This window comes from Littorina saxatilis, linkage group LG17, assembly GCF_037325665.1.
Source record: "Littorina saxatilis isolate snail1 linkage group LG17, US_GU_Lsax_2.0, whole genome shotgun sequence".
In the NCBI taxonomy this organism is placed as follows: domain Eukaryota; kingdom Metazoa; phylum Mollusca; class Gastropoda; order Littorinimorpha; family Littorinidae; genus Littorina; species Littorina saxatilis.
Window position 1 is genome coordinate 377,261 of NC_090261.1, and position 18,160 is coordinate 395,420.

At 44.2% G+C, this 18,160-nt stretch overlaps 1 protein-coding gene across 2 annotated transcripts; it reads right to left on the reverse strand.

Annotated features, from left to right (window-relative positions):
* Window positions 1-1,018: 1,018 nt before the first annotated feature.
* On the reverse strand, window positions 1,019-13,914 carry LOC138953519 (uncharacterized). Of its 2 annotated transcripts, none has more exons than XM_070325351.1 (6): window positions 13,445-13,914; window positions 6,949-7,119; window positions 5,510-5,582; window positions 4,088-4,153; window positions 3,232-3,365; window positions 1,019-3,142 (listed from the first exon to the last, which is right to left on the reverse strand). In XM_070325351.1, exons 2-6 carry the CDS (start codon window positions 7,100-7,102, stop codon window positions 2,742-2,744), a joined length of 828 nt encoding a protein of 275 aa, XP_070181452.1. In that variant the 5' UTR covers window positions 7,103-7,119; window positions 13,445-13,914; the 3' UTR covers window positions 1,019-2,741. The 2 variants fall into 2 exon arrangements, with proteins under 2 accessions (XP_070181452.1, XP_070181453.1); XM_070325352.1 differs by lacking the exon at window positions 13,445-13,914 and adding an exon at window positions 7,490-7,763.
* Window positions 13,915-18,160: the final 4,246 nt, after the last annotated feature.

Genomic DNA, 18,160 nt, shown 5'->3' on the forward strand with positions numbered 1-18,160 from the left:
AGACTCACACTACACACGGACACATCGACTGACTCACACTACACACGGACACATCGACTGACTCACACTACACACGGACACTGAGACAGACTCACACTACACACGGACACTGAGACTGACTCACACTACACACGGACACTGAGACTGACTCACACTACACACGGACACTGAGACTGACTCACACTACACACGGACACTGAGACAGACTCACACTACACACGGACACATCGACTGACTCACACTACACACGGACACTGAGACAGACTCACACTACACACGGACACTGAGACAGACTCACACTACACACGGACACTGAGACAGACTCACACTACACACGGACACTGAGACAGACTCACACTACACACGGACACATCGACTGACTCACACTACACACGGACACATCGACTGACTCACACTACACACGGACACTGAGACAGACTCACACTACACACGGACACATCGACTGACTCACACTACACACGGACACATCGACTGACTCACACTACACACGGACACTGAGACAGACTCACACTACACACGGACACATCGACTGACTCACACTACACACGGACACATCGACTGACTCACACTACACACGGACACATCGACTGACTCACACTACACACGGACACTGAGACTGACTCACACTACACACGGACACATCGACTGACTCACACTACACACGGACACATCGACTGACTCACACTACACACGGACACTGAGACTGACTCACACTACACACGGACACTGAGACTGACTCACACTACACACGGACACTGAGACTGACTCACACTACACACGGACACTGAGACTGACTCACACTACACACGGACACTGAGACTGACTCACACTACACACGGACACTGAGACTGACTCACACTACACACGGACACTGAGACTGACTCACACTACACACGGACACATCGACTGACTCACACTACACACGGACGCTGAGACAGACGAATACACGCACATGCACATCATTTATAATGCTTCACACACACACACAAACCATAGCTAAGGCGATGACAATGTTTATTTTTTTGCTCAAAATCTTATCAAAAAAATCGGCATCATGTGATAATGACGGCTGTGAAACAGAATCAGTGCACACTGCAGCAGAAGTTCCTCACGATCCTCTGTCCACAGCGCGTGCATACCTGCCGCTTACCGGCACGCCTCTTGATTCTCCCAGCACGTCTCTGATACAACTCAAGCCATAAATAAGCCAAACAGCGATACAAGCACCGTGACCCTCTCACCTAGCAAGGAAGACATCTCTGGCAAGTCAGTCATTGAACGACCCTCTCACCTAGCAAGGAAGACATCTCTGGCAAGTCAGTCATTGAACGACCCTCTCACCTAGCAAGTAAGACGTCTCTGGCAAGTCAGTCATTGAACGACCCTCTCACCTAGCAAGAAAGACATCTCTGGCAAGTCAGTCAGTCATTGAACGACCCTCTCACCTAGCAAGTAAGACATCTCGGGCAAGTCAGTCATTGAACGACCCTCTCACCTAGCAAGTAAGACATCTCTGGCAAGTCAGTCATTGAACGACCCTCTCACCTAGCAAGTAAGACATCTCTGGCAAGTCAGTCATTGAACGACCCTCTCACCTAGCAAGTAAGACATCTCTGGCAAGTCAGTCATTGAACGACCCTCTCACCTAGCAAGTAAGACGTCTCTGGCAAGTCAGTCATTGAACGACCCTCTCACCTAGCAAGTAAGACATCTCTGGCAAGTCAGTCATTGAACGACCCTCTCACCTAGCAAGTAAGACATCTCTGGCAAGTCAGTCATTGAACGACCCTCTCACCTAGCAAGTAAGACATCTCGGGCAAGTCAGTCATTGAACGACCCTCTCACCTAGCAAGTAAGACGTCTCTGGCAAGTCAGTCATTGAACGACCCTCTCACCTAGCAAGTAAGACGTCTCTGGCAAGTCAGTCATTGAACGACCCTCTCACCTAGCAAGTAAGACGTCTCTGGCAAGTCAGTCATTGAACAACCCTCTCACAAAGCAAGTAAGACGTCTCTGGCAAGTCAGTCATTGAACGTAAAAGAAGAGGAAGGATAACAATGGGTACTGTCCGGTACTGTCCGGTACTGTCCGGGAGCCTTCATTTCAGTCACAAAGATCCCTCTCCTCAGTAATTGAAGAATAAACAAAATGACATATTGAAGTGCCATCATAAACTGCGTACATGTACTGAACACTGGTTTTACTCTGAGAAAGACAGCTTGAATAATGCAAATAGTGCCCTTATAGTGGAACAAACTGTATAAACGATAGAGTTGAACATTGCACTTATATAGTGGGACAACGTGTATGAACGATGGCGAAGAACAATATGTCTTTAGTGGTGGCCGCTTGGAACATCTCATTGATAACAATGCAAGTAGGGTTTGCCGAGGCTATCACCTCCATATGTCCCTCGTTCCTTTATTCACGCACTGTTCTCTCAGCTTGCTAAACGGCTGGAGTGTGCACCAAGCGGTGATAATAGTCAAAGTACATCTGCCCTCAACCACTGCACTGTTCTCTCAGCTTGCTAAACGTGGAGTGTGCACCAAGCGGTGATAATAGTCAAAGTACATCTGCCCTCAACCACTGCACTGTTGCACAGAAAGCAACAAAAACAGTGCAAATAAGCAAATAAAACAAAGCTGATTGTAAACTGATGGAGGTGTTAGAGGTAACGTGTAGACTATAGAAATGATCCAAAGTGTGGTTATATTAGCCTATTGTGCATGTGGATCACTGGGAGAGGAGTCAGTGGGTGTGACGTTCCTTTCTGTTGTGTCTGGGTCATTGACGGCAGTGTATGCAGCAACAGCCACACCATTGTCTGCTTCAAAGGGGTTGGTCCCCGTCTCGCTCTGCTCCGTGCCGGAGGGAGTTGAATGTTTGCTGTCACGTGTGTCTGTCTGCACGCGCTGCGTCACGCGCCCCTTGGTCCACGCGTCACCCTCGGCAATGACGTCAGTCTGTGTGGACATCTCGTGACGTACCACCGGCACTGCTGGGGGCAGGGCTGTCTGCTGGGCCGAGTCCGGTATAGGCTGATGGCCATACTGGCTGTCGTCTCTTGGGCGGAAAGACGTCACCAGGTAGAGACAGGCCAGCACCATCAGACAAAAACCTGCACATATAAGCATACTTTTTCTGTCTACGTTACTGCAGAATTACTGATGAGTGGAACAAGAAGCAGATGAGGTGCTACGTGCTTACCGGTGACGACGAGGAAGAGCCCTTGCAGGCCCTGCAGGAAGAGCAGCACGGAGAGCGCGGTGTACAGCAGGAACTTGCGCCACCCGTCCACCCACAGCACGATGGACCAGCACCGGCAGCAACAGCCCTGCCGTCTGCACACACACACACACACACACACACACACATACACACACACACACATACACACACACACACATACACACACACACACCACACACACCACACACCACACACACACACCACACACACACACACCACACACACACACACACACACACACCACACACACACACCACACACACCACACATACACACACATACACACACATACACACACACACACACACACACACACACACACACACACACACACACACATACACACACACACAAAGTACACGATATAAAATGGAGACAGGACATAATTATGTCTGACAATTAGTCCTAAAACTATACGGGCATATGTCTGGACAATTAGTCCTAATCTGTCTGACAGTCGATCCTAAAATACGGGCATATGTCTGGACAACCAGTCGAAGAATACGGGCATGTTTCAGACAATAAGTGTTCAGCGTTCATTTCTGGTATGCTTTCCTTTGAAACATGATGAAAGGTTCAAGTCAACACTTATCATCTCGTTTGAACAAGCTGCTGCACCCCTTGTGGCCAGTCAAGTACTTAAGGTTAGGGTTAGTGTTATCACTTGTCATCTCGTTTGAACAAGCTGCTGCACCCCTAGTGACCAGTCAAGTACTCGTCATTCGTGTCAACTCCACGCTACAGCTACGAGGGTTGATCAAAAGGTCGTGACATGAGCGCAGTCTAGTGTAGGCGTTGCGTTCTTCATACTCACACGCAGCACGCCATCTTGTCGATGACCCAGATGACCTCGAAGAAGGTGACCACGATGCTGGCCGCACTGCACATAACACACACAACTTGACCACACAATGCTTGCCACACTCCACATAACACACACAACTTGACCACACAATGCTAGCCACACTTCACATAACACACACAACTTGACCACACAATGCTTGCCACACTTCACATAACACACACAACTTGACCACACAATGCTAGCCACACTGTCCACATAACACACACAACTTGACCACACAATGCTTGCCACACTTCACATAACACACACAACTTGACCACACAATGCTAGCCACACTTCACATAACACACACAACTTGACCACACAATGCTTGCCACACTGCACATAACACACACAACTTGACCACACAATGCTTGCCACACTTCACATAACACACACAACTTGACCACACAATGCTTGCCACACTTCACATAACACACACAACTTGACCACACAATGCTAGCCACACTGCACATAACACACACAACTTGACCACACAATGCTAGCCACACTGCACATAACACACACAACTTGACCACACAATGCTTGCCACACTTCACATAACACACACAACTTGACCACACAATGCTTGCCACACTTCACATAACACACACAACTTGACCACACAATGCTAGCCACACTTCACATAACACACACAACTTGACCACACAATGCTAGCCACACTTCACATAACACACACAACTTGACCACACAATGCTAGCCACACTTCACATAACACACACAACTTGACCACACAATGCTAGCCACACTTCACATAACACACACAACTTGACCACACAATGCTAGCCACACTTCACATAACACACACAACTTGACCACCACGCCAGATACACATGTGCTGTTCATCATCATTGACAACACGAAAACATAGCTCAGCAGTGAAGCTCCTATTTTTTCTACGCTTATGATTTTTGATTCTGATTTTGTCGTCTTTGTGGCCGCGTGTGAAAGAGTGTGAAATTGAACATTCGCGGCATACGTACTACTGCTGACTTGGTGCCCCGAACCTTCACTGGTTCGGCCATCTCATCATGACATCTTTTTTTTCTCATAATCACAAACACACACACACACACACACACCACACACACACGTACACACACACACACACACACACAAACACACACTGACACACACACACACACACAAACACACACTGACACACACACACACGCGTGCGCATCACGCCCACATAAACGCACGCACTCACGCACACATAAATACACACACCCCCCCTTACACACACAAACGTTTTACAAGGCCTATACTTAATGAGCTGGTGGTAAGCCAAACATAATTTCAACTTGACTAAAGTTTTAAAAAAATATTGAGAATGACCTAAAAAAACGATAAAATACTTTATCGACTTACATTAGGTAGTAGCCAACATATGTCGGTGCATTCGTTTTTCCTTGCAGTGACGTCACTGTAGCTGCCCACATCACTAGAAACACAAACACAAACCCATGTTACAGCACAAGACCGGTAACCACACCCCTATAACTGTTCGAGACCAGTAACCACACCCCTATAACAACTCAAGACCAGTAACCACATCCCTATAACAACTCAAGACCAGTTACCACATCCCTATAACAACTGACTCAAGACCAGTAACCACACCCCTATAACAACTCAAGACCAGTAACCACATCCCTATAACAACTGACTCAAGACCAGTAACCACACCCCTATAACAACTCAAGACCAGTAACCACACCCCTATAACAACTCAAGACCAGTAACCACATCCCTATAACAACTCAAGACCAGTAACCACATCCCTATACCAACTCAAGACCAGTAACCACATAACAACTCGAGACCAGTGACCACATCCCTGTAACAACTCAAGATCAGTAACCACATCCCTATAACAACTCAAGACCAGTAACCACATCCCTATAACTGTTCGAGACCAGGAACCACACCCCTATAACAACTCAAGACCAGTAATCACACCCCTATAACAACTCAAGGTCAGTAACCACACCCCTATAAGTATAACTCAAGACCAGTTACCACACCCATGTAACAACTCAAGACTTTCTTTATTTGGTGTTTAACGTCGTTTTCAACCATTCAAGGTTATATCGCGACGGAACAACTCAATACCAGTAACCACATCCCTATAACAACTCAAGACCAGTAACCACATCCCTTTTACAATTCAAGACCAGTAACCACATCCCTATAACTCAAGACCAGTAACCACATCCCTATAACAACTCAAGGCCAGTAACCACACCCCTATAACTCAAGACCAGTTACCACACCCCTATAACAACTCAAGACCAGTAACCACACCCCCATAACTCAAGACCATTTACCACACCCCTATAACAACTCAAGACCAGTTACCACATCCCTATAACAACTGACTCAAGACCAGTAACCACACCCCTATAACAACTCAAGACCAGTAACCACACCCCTATAACAACTCAAGACCAGTAACCACACCCCCATAACTCAAGACCAGTTACCACACCCCTATAACAACTCAAGGTCAGTAACCACACCCCTATAACAACTCAAGACCAGTAAACACATCCCTGTGACAACTCAAGACCAGTAACCACACCCCTATAACTCAAGACCAGTAACCACACCCCTGTAACAACTCAAGACCAGTAAGTTAGTAACCACACCCCTCTAACAACTCAAGGCCATTCAGTAACCACACCCCTATAACAACTGAAGACCAGTAACCAGACCCCAAAGTCATCTCAAGGCCATGCGGTAACCACTCATCAGCCCATAACTGACCACAACCCTGTAACTTGAGTTGTGACGGTGTAACCACTCACCGGCGAGGACGACCATGCCGCAGAGACGGGCGATGGTGGTGACGTGTCGGAGGAAGCAATCCATGGCGGAGTCAGCGCCCCCTGGTGACCGCGAGCTGACTGGTGTCAGGGGCTGCTTCTCTGTGTCCCCGGCAGACATCTTGTTGCTTGTCATTGCCAACAGCTAGTCTTCTGCACAACAAGCCGTCATGGAGACATTGCAATGGTGACAGACATATTGTTGATTGTCATTGCACACAGCTAGTCTTCTGCACAACAAGCAGTCATGGAGACATTACAATGGTGGCAGATTCGTTGTGATTCTAATCAGTCACAATCTTTTTCACAACACTGAGACAATCTATTATCAGTGACGTCATTTTGCCAGACGTCTTACTTGCAACAGTTTATTGCATGATCATTTTTGTTCAACAGACAATTATGGAGTCTGGATATTGCTATCCGATCCCGACCCCCCTTAACAATTAACCCCCCCCCCCTCTCCCCTGAATACCCCCTCTCCCCTGAATACCCCCCTCCCCCCCAATTAGTCACTCACTACCTCCTGCATTTCCTAGGTACTTCCCTTGCTGTCTGATTCGCCTCTTCCGCTACCTTCCCTGCCTGGGACAGACGGTGTCAGGCGCTGTACCGTACACACCCGGTGCGTTGTTGTTGCTGACGTTTAAAAGGCAGGTATTTTTCTCCTGTGACCATACAGTGTACACTGCAAAGCGGTCTGTGACCACGGTTGTGGTGTCAGCCACTGACTGGGGCCGGGCAGTCAGCGCTGATCGACGTCAACCGAGACAACACAGTGAACACTCTTCACGTTGCTGCCTCGCTGCGCACCACTGCGCTAAGGTCGCTCTCTGAAGCACACAGCTGTCACCAGACCTTCACTAGCAGGAGCACCTGAGCGACAAACGGTTTGCACTGTACGCTAAGGTCGCTCTCTGAAGCACACAGCTGTCGACCAGACCTTCACTAGCAGAAGCACCTGAGCGACAAACGGTTTGCACTGTACGCTAAGGTCGCTCTCTGAAGCACTTAGGCCTACACACCTTTACTAGCAGGAGCTGAAGAGCGACAAACGGTTTGCAATGTAGGCAAAGGTCGCTCTTTGAAGCACACAGCTGTCGACCAGACCTTCACTAGCAGGAGCAGAAAAGCGACAAATGGCTTGACAAGTCTGATGTAGGGGAAAGTTGTGGCCGCCTCTTTCAGTCACAAACCGTCACCAACAGTCAGAGACATTGCCAACACCTCACACCTGTGTCGCCACCTCTCTCTTATTCCATCCGGTTAATTTATAGTAACGCACGACGGACCACGCGCCACTCAATGATAAGCAGACACAGTGTAACAACAACAACAACAACACTCAACAACAACAATACACACGTGCACACACATACGCGCACGATCCAGAAAGCGAGAGAGAGACACTGACTTTATTGCCGTGTTGAAAGAGAGACAATGACAATGACAATGACAAATCTTTATTTTTCGAGGGTGACAAGAATAAGCATAGATATGCTTTTTTGAATCTGGCCCTCCCATGTGATTTAGGTCAGTCCATTCTGTCAGCTGCTTTAAACTCCCTTGGAGGGATTCTGATAAACGAGTTACATTTTTATATTTAGTCAAGTTTTGACTAAATATTTTAACATCGAGGGGGAATCGAAACGAGGGTCGTGGTGTATGTGCGTGTGTGTGTGTGTGTGTCTGTGTGTGTGTGTGTGTGTGTGTGTGTGTGTAGAGCGATTCAGACTAAACTACTGGACCGATCTTTATGAAATTTGACATGAGAGTTCCTGGGTATGAAATCCCCGAACGTTTTTTTCACTTTTTTGATAAATGTCTTTGATGACGTCATATCCGGCTTTTCGTGAAAGTTGAGGCGGCACTGTCACGCCCTCATTTTTCAACCAAATTGGTTGAAATTTTGGTCAAGTAATCTTCGACAAAGCCCGGACTTCGGTATTGCATTTCAGCTTGGTGGCTTAAAAATTAATTAATGACTTTGGTCATTTGAAAATCGGAAAATTGTAAAAAAAAATAAAAATTTATAAAACGATCCAAATTTACGTTTATCTTATTTTCCATCATTTGCTGATTCCAAAAACATATAAATATGTTATATTCGGATTAAAAACAAGCTCTGAAAATTAAATATATAAAAATTATTATCAAAATTAAATTGTCCAAATCAATTTAAAAACACTTTCATCTTATTCCGTGTCGGTTCCTGATTCCAAAAACATATAGATATGATATGTTTGGATTAAAAACACGCTCAGAAAGTTAAAACAAAGAGAGGTACAGAAAAGCGTGCTATCCTTCTTAGCGCAACTACTACCCCGCTCTTCTTGTCAATTTCACTGCCTTTGCCATGAGCGGTGGACTGACGATGCTACGAGTATACGGTCTTGCTGAAAAATGGCATTGCGTTCAGTTTCATTCTGTGAGTTCGACAGCTACTTGACTAAATGTGGTATTTTCGCCTTACGCGACTTGTTTGTTACTGGAGTGAATTGTAGTATCATCTGCAAAAAGTTCACATAAATGTTGAATATAAACGGGGAGGTCATTAATACATATTGAGATGAGCAGAGGTCCTAATACCGATCCTTGTGGTACACCATAATCTACAGCTTGCATGCTCGATGCTCTAGCGTTTGTAAGAACTGTCTGTTGTCTGCCAGAGAGAAATGAACTAACAAGATTGATAGTATCATATCCGACGCCATACAAACCGATTTTTCTAAGCAATAATGTGTGATCAATTACGTTAAAGGCATTTGCAAATTCTACAAAAATGGCACCACAGAATTCATTCTCGTTTATTTCGTCCAACCACTGATCAACAAGAGAGATTAAGGCAGTGAACGCTTAGCTCTAAATCCCGATTGTTTAGGATGGAATACGTTGTTTTGGTTAAAATGTGCTAGGATGTGTTTGTTGATATACTTTTCAAGTGGTTTTGATAATACAGACAATATGGAAATTGGCCTATAATTTGAGGGGTCTCTTTTGTCACCTGATTTAAACAGAGGAATGACTTTAGCCTGTTTCAGGGCGACTGGAACATATTTTTTTTGTTTAAACAGAGATTGTAAATGTAGCTAAGTGTTTCAGAAATTACGGGGGCTGACAATTTAAGAATCCTACCATCAAGCCCATCGGGTGCCTGTTTGCTTAGGGTGTGTAAGTGCGTGAAAAACTTCAGGTACTGTTAGAAGAGGAATATATGCTTGACATGAAATTTGTTTTGATTTGCAAAATTCTTCTAAAAATTTTAAATCATTTAATTTAGACTTATCATTTTAAATCACCTGTTCAGCTATTTTAGAAAAATGGGTGTTTAAATCATCGGGAGATATGTCCTTGATACAACTCGGATGATTGGCAGACTTTTTATTTGTAAGTTCATTTATTGCCTTCCATATATTCTTTGAGTTTTGCTTTGAACTTGATGATGCTAGGTCACGAAAATATTTGATCTTTTTTGTTCGTTTAAATGAATTTACCTTATTTCTCTGTTCTCTGTATTCCTCTTCCTTGCCAACCGACTTTAAAAAATCGCGATAGTCAATGGCATGTTGTAAATCATTATCAAACCATTTAGGTTTTACAATGTGCCTGACTCTCTTTATTCTCCATGGAGCATGTTTATCGTATATGTCTTTGAAGGCACTAAGCCAATGTGTTAGGGCTTCGTCAGGATCCGTAAAATTGTAAGTATCAGATAGTGGAGTTCATGGAGAAAGGTGTCTTCGTTAAATTGAGAAAGAGAGCGGTATTTTATTGTCTTGTGACCAACTTTAGGAATTTTGACACCCTTTCTTGACCATGTTAAACTAGGAAAATGATCGCTGCAACCATTGGCTGGAACACAACATTCGACAATATTATGATGATCAGTAACATAGATATGATCTATCAGAGTACTGCTGGATGCTGTGAATCTAGTGGGAGTGTTGACTATTTGTTTAAGATTATAGAGGTTAATCATATCAACCCACTGCTTGTTTTGTTTAAGCAAATCAACATTAATTAAAGTCTCCCAACAGAATTGTTTCCTTTGACTCGAGCAAAACTGCATCTAACATCTGTGTAAAGTTATCTGACCAGTTTGCTCGCTCTGCGGGATTTCTATAACAAAATCCTATGAGGAGTGGAGGTGCTCCTTTCAACTTGACTTCAATCCACACAGATTCCACAAAGTTCTCAAGGTGTATTATTCGTGTATAACTAATTGATTCACTTATGTACAAAAGTAAACCAGTTTCTCTACTTTGCTGAGGGTCTCTGCGTAAAGTACTGTAACCTGGAATACCAACATCAGAATCCGAGATCTGAGGTGTTAATCTTGATTCTGTCATCCCAAAAATGTGAAAACTTGTACCAGTATTTAACAGCATTGTAGAAATATCATTGATTTTATGTTTAGGGGGTGTTGCAGGTAGCTCTGTTTCCTCCTTGGGGATGAAGCTACCAGGGGAAGGGATTGTGTTGGAGGTGCGGGTAGAGGGGTAGCCCTCCCGGTGCTCCCCCTTGGACCTCCCTAGTCTAGGACCCTGGGTCTTCGCGAGGTGGCCATTGTGGCGTAATCCCTCCGGACTAGCATAACGTTTCCCTATCCCAAGACCGACCGTGCGTGGTCCATGACCACATCCTCTACGAGGTGACCCTATCAACTAGGCAGCGCAAGCCCCTAGGCGAAACACGGCGGATCTAGAGGAGAGAACCTCGATAAAAAAAATTTGAGCTGCCATGAAGACGGAGCATGTTGGCTGAGGACAGCGGGCAGACCTTCTGTGCCGACACCCATCTACAGGAGAAAACCAGGCATGCACGCATCAAACCCAACATGGCCATACAAACGGATTTATAGCATGGTTAATGTTGAGGTGCCCAACACGGAGACCCTGTTTTGTTGGCCATGCAGTAGGAGAGCTACTCATATTTAAACTCAAGTAGCGTTTTTGGCGTTTTTAAATTATACAATATACTTATTGATACTAAATCAGCTAATTATCCAGTAAGCAAGACAACAAAATAATCAAGAGATACAAAACAGTGATGGAACCAATATGACACTTTACGAAACACAACGTCAAGCGTAAATTAACTAGTAAAGAGACAGGGAACTGTTTCCGACGACAAACTAAGTAAACAGCGAAAACAAACAACAAGCAAGTAGAAAATCGAAAAGCAGACTAGCACAATTAGGAAACAGGAAAATAAAACTAAAACGGTACTGTTACCGTTTATAAAAATAATGATATTAAAGAACCAAACTAAAACTACACAACTAGTGTAATAGACTCTGAACAAGTCTGACACAAAGCAGTTGACACAGGAGTCAATGTTGACACACTTGTCGCCTAGAAACAGCAGCCGCTTTCAAAGTCGATAAAAAAGGGCGAATAGCTTGACCGTCCGAACACACTGCTGTCACTAGAGCGTGTCCGATAATAGGCGCACAATAAAGGAGCACGCACACACCGAGTCTCTGTCTCAGGCAAGACAAAGAATGTCATTCTCGTCTCTTTGTCAAAGAGTTGCTGTGACAGCCTGAAGCACAGCACAGTAAAAACGAAGGTAATACGAAGTTCAATCAGGAGGATAAAGGCCACGAAATCATGCTGACACCCTCACAAGGGTAAATGTTCGTGCAGTAGCACAGTCGTACACAAAAGTATGCAAAGTGTTACCATCATGGCAGATGACACCAATAATGCTGTATTGTCTCGCATTCTCTTTCCGCACACACACACAAACACACACACGCACACACACACGCGTGTACACACACACGCGCTCACAGAGACAGAGAGAGAGAGAGAGACAGAGAGAGAGAGAGAGAGAGAGAGAGAGATCAAATCAAATCAAATCAAATTTTAATTTACGAGGGTAATTGTGGCATAAGCAATACAAATTAGCTTCTTTTCAACCAGCCCTCGACCAGAGAGAGAGAGAGAGAGAGAGAGAGAGAGAGAGAGAGAGAGAGAGAGAGAGACTGACTGGGGAGGGAGAGAGAGAGACTGCGAAAGAGAGAGAGAGAGAGAGAGAGAGAGCAAAGAGAGAGCAAAGAGAGAGACTGAGAGACTGCGAAAGAGAGAGAGACCGAGAAAGAGAGAGAGAGACCGAGAAAGAGATAGAGAGACCGAGAGAGAGAGAGAGAGAGAGAGAGAGAGAGAGAGAGAGAGAGAGAGACTGAGCGAGATAGAGAGAGACTGAGAGAGAGAGAGAGAGAGAGAGCCTGAGAGAGAGAGAAAGATAATTGCATTTTAGATGGTCCTTTCTCACAGCTAGTCCCTACTACAACACACACATGACACGAAGAACGAGAATGAAAAATAAAAGAAAGAAACAAACAGACACTGAAGCAAGCGAGAGAGAGAGAGAGAGAGAGAGAGAGAGAGAGAGAGAGAGAAAGAGAGAGAATAAAATGTGTGTGGAGGGAATGTGCGGACAGATATCATTGTGAAAAGGATTGTCGGCTTACCAACTTTCCACTGCCAGCTTAGAACAGCATCCACTATGCTAATGGGTGTCTGTAGATACCTGTAGATATCTATGGATAAGACATCCTGTCGTGTCCAGTATCCAGATCAGCGCTTCACGAAGGCAGGAGACACAGAGTCAACAACACAGCGGTCTCAGTCAAAACTGTTGCAGTTACAACTGTGACGAATTGGATAAACGTGGCACCACCGCCCGGCAAACTCAACGAGTGTGATAATTAGCAGAATAATGATGTACGCAGCAAACAATTCAGGCTGTGTCACTCGTATGATCGTGTCGCTGTGAACAATGCACAAAATGCGAGCTGTGCCAAAGTGAGTGTGAACCTGGTTACAGGCTGCCCCGACACTGCCCTGCTTCTGTCCCAACTGCGCACTGGCCCAGGAATACATTTAGATCGAAAACGTGTCTGAAATTAAGGTCGTTCGGAAATTTTTTTATCTGGATAGAATGAATTTATTCATTCCCGCTACAGGTGTGTGTGTGTGAGTGTGTGTGTGTGTGTGTGTCAGTGTGTGTGCCCAGTGTGTGTGTGTGCGTGTGTGTGTGTACGTGTGCCGGTGTGCCAGTCCAGGCTGTGCCGGTGAGTGTGTGTGTGTGTCTGTTTGTGTGTGTGTGTGTGTGTGTGAGTATGTGTGTGTCTGTCTGTCTGTCTGTCTCTGTGTGTGTGCGTGTGTGTGTGTGTGCCCTGTGTGTGTGTGTTAGTGCTATCAGAACACCTGTTGCAAATAACGAGTCATTGTACAACACGGTGAAAATGCATGTAACATTAACTGTGCGGCGCAGGTGTGGAGCAACTGGCTGCTTGATTGTTATAGCCAACTAAACCTATCCGGCACCGGCTGTACTAACTAAGTTAGTAACTCCTCCTGTCCGAGCACTAGCCTACTCAACAGTTAACGCAGGAAAGCTCGTCAGTTAACTGTCATGGGGGGGGGGGGGGGTCTTACGCGGGATGCCCTGGAGATACGCATGATACACAAGCTTCAGCTGGACTCTGTGAGAGGTGATTGTTTGGAAGGAGCGAACTTAGTGTGTTTTCTTGTGCTCTAGTTATCTCTCTTTTTACATTTAGTCAAGTTTTGACTAAATGTTTTAACGTAGGGGGGGAATCGAGACGAGGGTGTGGTGTATGTGTGTGTGTGTGTGTGTGTCTGTCTGTGCGTGTGTGTGTGTGTAGAGCGATTCAGACTAAACTACTGGACCAATCTTTATGACATTTTACATGAGAGTTCCTGGGAATGATATCCCCGGAGGTTTTTTTCTTTTTTTCGATAAATGTTTTTGATGACATCATATCCGGCTTTTTGTCAAAGTTGAGGCGGCACTGTCACACCCTCATTTTTCAATAAAATTTATTGAAATTTTGGCCAAGCAATCTTCGACGAAGGCCGGATTTCATTATTGCATTTCAGCTTGGTGGCTTAAAAATTAATTAATGACTTTGGTCATTAAAAATCTGAAAATTGTAAAAAAAATTTTTTTTTTATAAAACGATCCAAATTTACGTTCATCTTATTCTTCATCATGTTCTGATTCCAAAAACATATAAATATGTTATATTTGGATTAAAAACAAGCTCTGAAAATTAAAAATATAAAAATTATGATCAAAATTAACTTTCCGAAATCGATTTAAAAACAATTTCATCTTATTCCTTGTCGGTTTCTGATTCTAAAAACATATAGATGTGATATGTTTGGATTAAAAACACGCTCAGAAAGTTAAAACGAAGAGAGGTACAGTAAAGCGTGCTATGAAGCACAGCGCAACCGCTACCGCGCCAAACAGGCTCGTCACTTTCACTGCCTTTTGCACTAGCGGCGGACTACGTTCAGTTTCATTCTGTGAGTTCCACAGCTTGACTAAATGTAGTAATTTCGCCTTACGCGACTTGTTACATTTAGTCAAGTCAGTTTTGACTAAATGTTTTAACATAGAGGGGGAATCGAGACGTGGTGTATGTGTGTGTGTGTGTGTGTGGGTGCTGACACAGCATTAATGAGTGACAAATGCCGAGCTTTGGAAAGTCGATGAACTGAACGTGTGTCTGTCTGTTTGGCTGACTGAGTAGGGGAAGAAACTGGCGGCGTCTGGCGGCTGTACCATGGCGGCACCATGTGGCGCGGGGCAACAGCCTGTATTCATGATGTACAGTCCTTTCTGTAGCAGTGACAACTGACGGCCACAACCAGCAATGGCAATCAATTGTACACTGACCTATCAAAACTTGTGAGCTATTGGTTCCAGCTGCTCATCATCACGCTATTGTTGAGTGAAAACATCTCCATTCTAACACTGGCATTCCACGCCCTCCGCACAGTCGGCCTAGGATTCGTGTATAAAAGTCTCACATCCCATTTTCAAGTTGTTGTTTTTTTTACTTCAAGTTCCATACATAAGTAAGCCCTTTACTTCCTACATTTATTTTCCTTCTTAGCAATCCTTGAACTTACCGTAAAAATTATCTTTTGTAAATGTCATGTTACTTTTACTGACGTTTTCTCAGGGCCCGGGTAGAGACGGTAACAATATGTGTTCTGTCACAACGGTATACGTGTGCTGACTGGGTGTAGGGGTTTAAGGGAAGTGAAGGTATCACAGGTAACAATATGTGTTCTGTCACAACGGTATACGTGTGCTGACTGGGTGTAGGGGTTAGAGGAAGTGAAGGTATCACAGGTATGTGTTCTGTCACAATGGTATACGTGTGCTGACTGGGTGTAGGGGTTAGAGGAAGTGAAGGTATCACAGGTAACAATATGTGTTCTGTCACAATGGTATACGTGTGCTGACTGGGTGTAGGGGTTAGAGGAAGTGAAGGTATCACAGGTAACAATATGTGTTCTGTCACAATGGTATACGTGTGCTGACTGGGTGTAGGGGTTAGAGGAAGTGAAGGTATCACAGGTAACAATATGTGTTCTGTCACAACGGTATACGTGTGCTGACTGGGTGTAGGGGTTAGAGGAAGTGAAGGTATCACAGGTAACAATATGTGTTCTGTCACAACGGTATACGTGTGCTGACTGGGTGTAGGGGTTAGAGGAAGTGAAGGTATCACAGGTAACAATATGTGTTCTGTCACAATGGTATACGTGTGCTGACTGGGTGTAGGGGTTAGGGGAAGTGACGGTATCACAGATCAAAATTTAGAGCGTTGTGGGATTATTCCCAATTTTGATGTGTAAGACATACCTTACCTTGGGGGAAACAAAGTTGAAGAAACTTGTTACCACTTTTGCACATTTCATTTTTACATTTAGTCAAGTTCTGACTAAAGGTTTTAACATAGAGGGGGAATCGAGACGAGGGTCGTGGTGTATGTGTGTGTGTGTGTGTGTGTGTGTGTGTCTGTCTGTCGAGAGTAGTGCGTGTGTGTGTGTATAGAGCGATTCAGAGTAAATTACTGGACCGATCTTTATGAAATTTGACATGAGAGTTCCTGGGAATGATATCCCCGGACTTTGTTTCATTTTTCGATAAATACCTTTGATGACGTCATATCCGGCTTTTTGTAAAAGTTGAGGCGGCACTGTCACACCCTCATTTTTCAATCAAATTGATTGAAATTTTGGCAAAGCAATCTTCGACGAAGGCCGAACTTTGGTATTGCATTTCAGCTTGGTGGCTTAAAAACTAATGAATGAGTTTGGTCATTAAAAATCGGAAACTTGTAATTAAAATTATTTTTTTATCAAACGATCCAAAAACAATTTCATCTTATTCTTCGTCATTTTCTGATTCCAAAAACATATACATATGTTGTATTTGGATTACAAACAAGCTTTGAAAATTAAAAATATGAAAATTATGATTAAAATTAATTTTCCGAAATCGATTTAAAAACAATTTCATCTTATTCCTTGTCGGTCCCTGATTCCAAAAACATATAGATATGATATATTTGGATTCAAAACAAACTCAGTAAGCTAAAAAGAATAGACATACAGAAAAGCGTGTTATCCTGCTCAGCGCGACCACCACAGCACTATCCTGCATGCCTTGTCGATTTCACTGCCTTTGCCACGAGCGGTGGACTGACGAAACTACGAGTATGTGGTCTTGGTGAAAAAAGCAGTGCGTTCAGTTTCATTCTGTGAGTTGGACAGCTTGACTAAATGTTGTTATTTCGCCTTACGCGACTTGTTTCTTCTACCCGGCGCTGTGCAGTCTTCTTCAGTTGTTATTACTGTTTTTTTGGGTTTTTTACACCGTCAGTATAATCTGAAGTATTTATTCAGTAGTGATTTTGATAAAAACGTCTGTGTTAGGAAACGCTACCGTTGCTGAGCTTTGGTTCAGTTTTGTGTGTTGCATGTAGTTGACTTATTTGTACTTTGTGGGAAAGTACCGATATTATATTTTGTAAACACAATATTTATGCTTGGACGAGAATGCAGGTGAACTTTCTAGTCCTGTCAAAACAAGTTGTTTACCATGCTGTTTTAGTCGTGAGTTCGTGGCGTTCGTTCGGATTAAGTGCGTCGGCGCTTTTGATGTACGTCATAGAGAATGTCGCTAGTTTAGTCCATGCACGACTCGAGTATAATGTAGTTGTATCGTGTTCGGTCTGGAATATTCTCGAGATTGAGTATTTACTATATATGCCAGCGCGATTTGAATGTTAAAAAGCTTCTATTTGATTTCTGCTACGATGTGCAGTTGTATGTATGGAATGCTGAATAAATCCTCG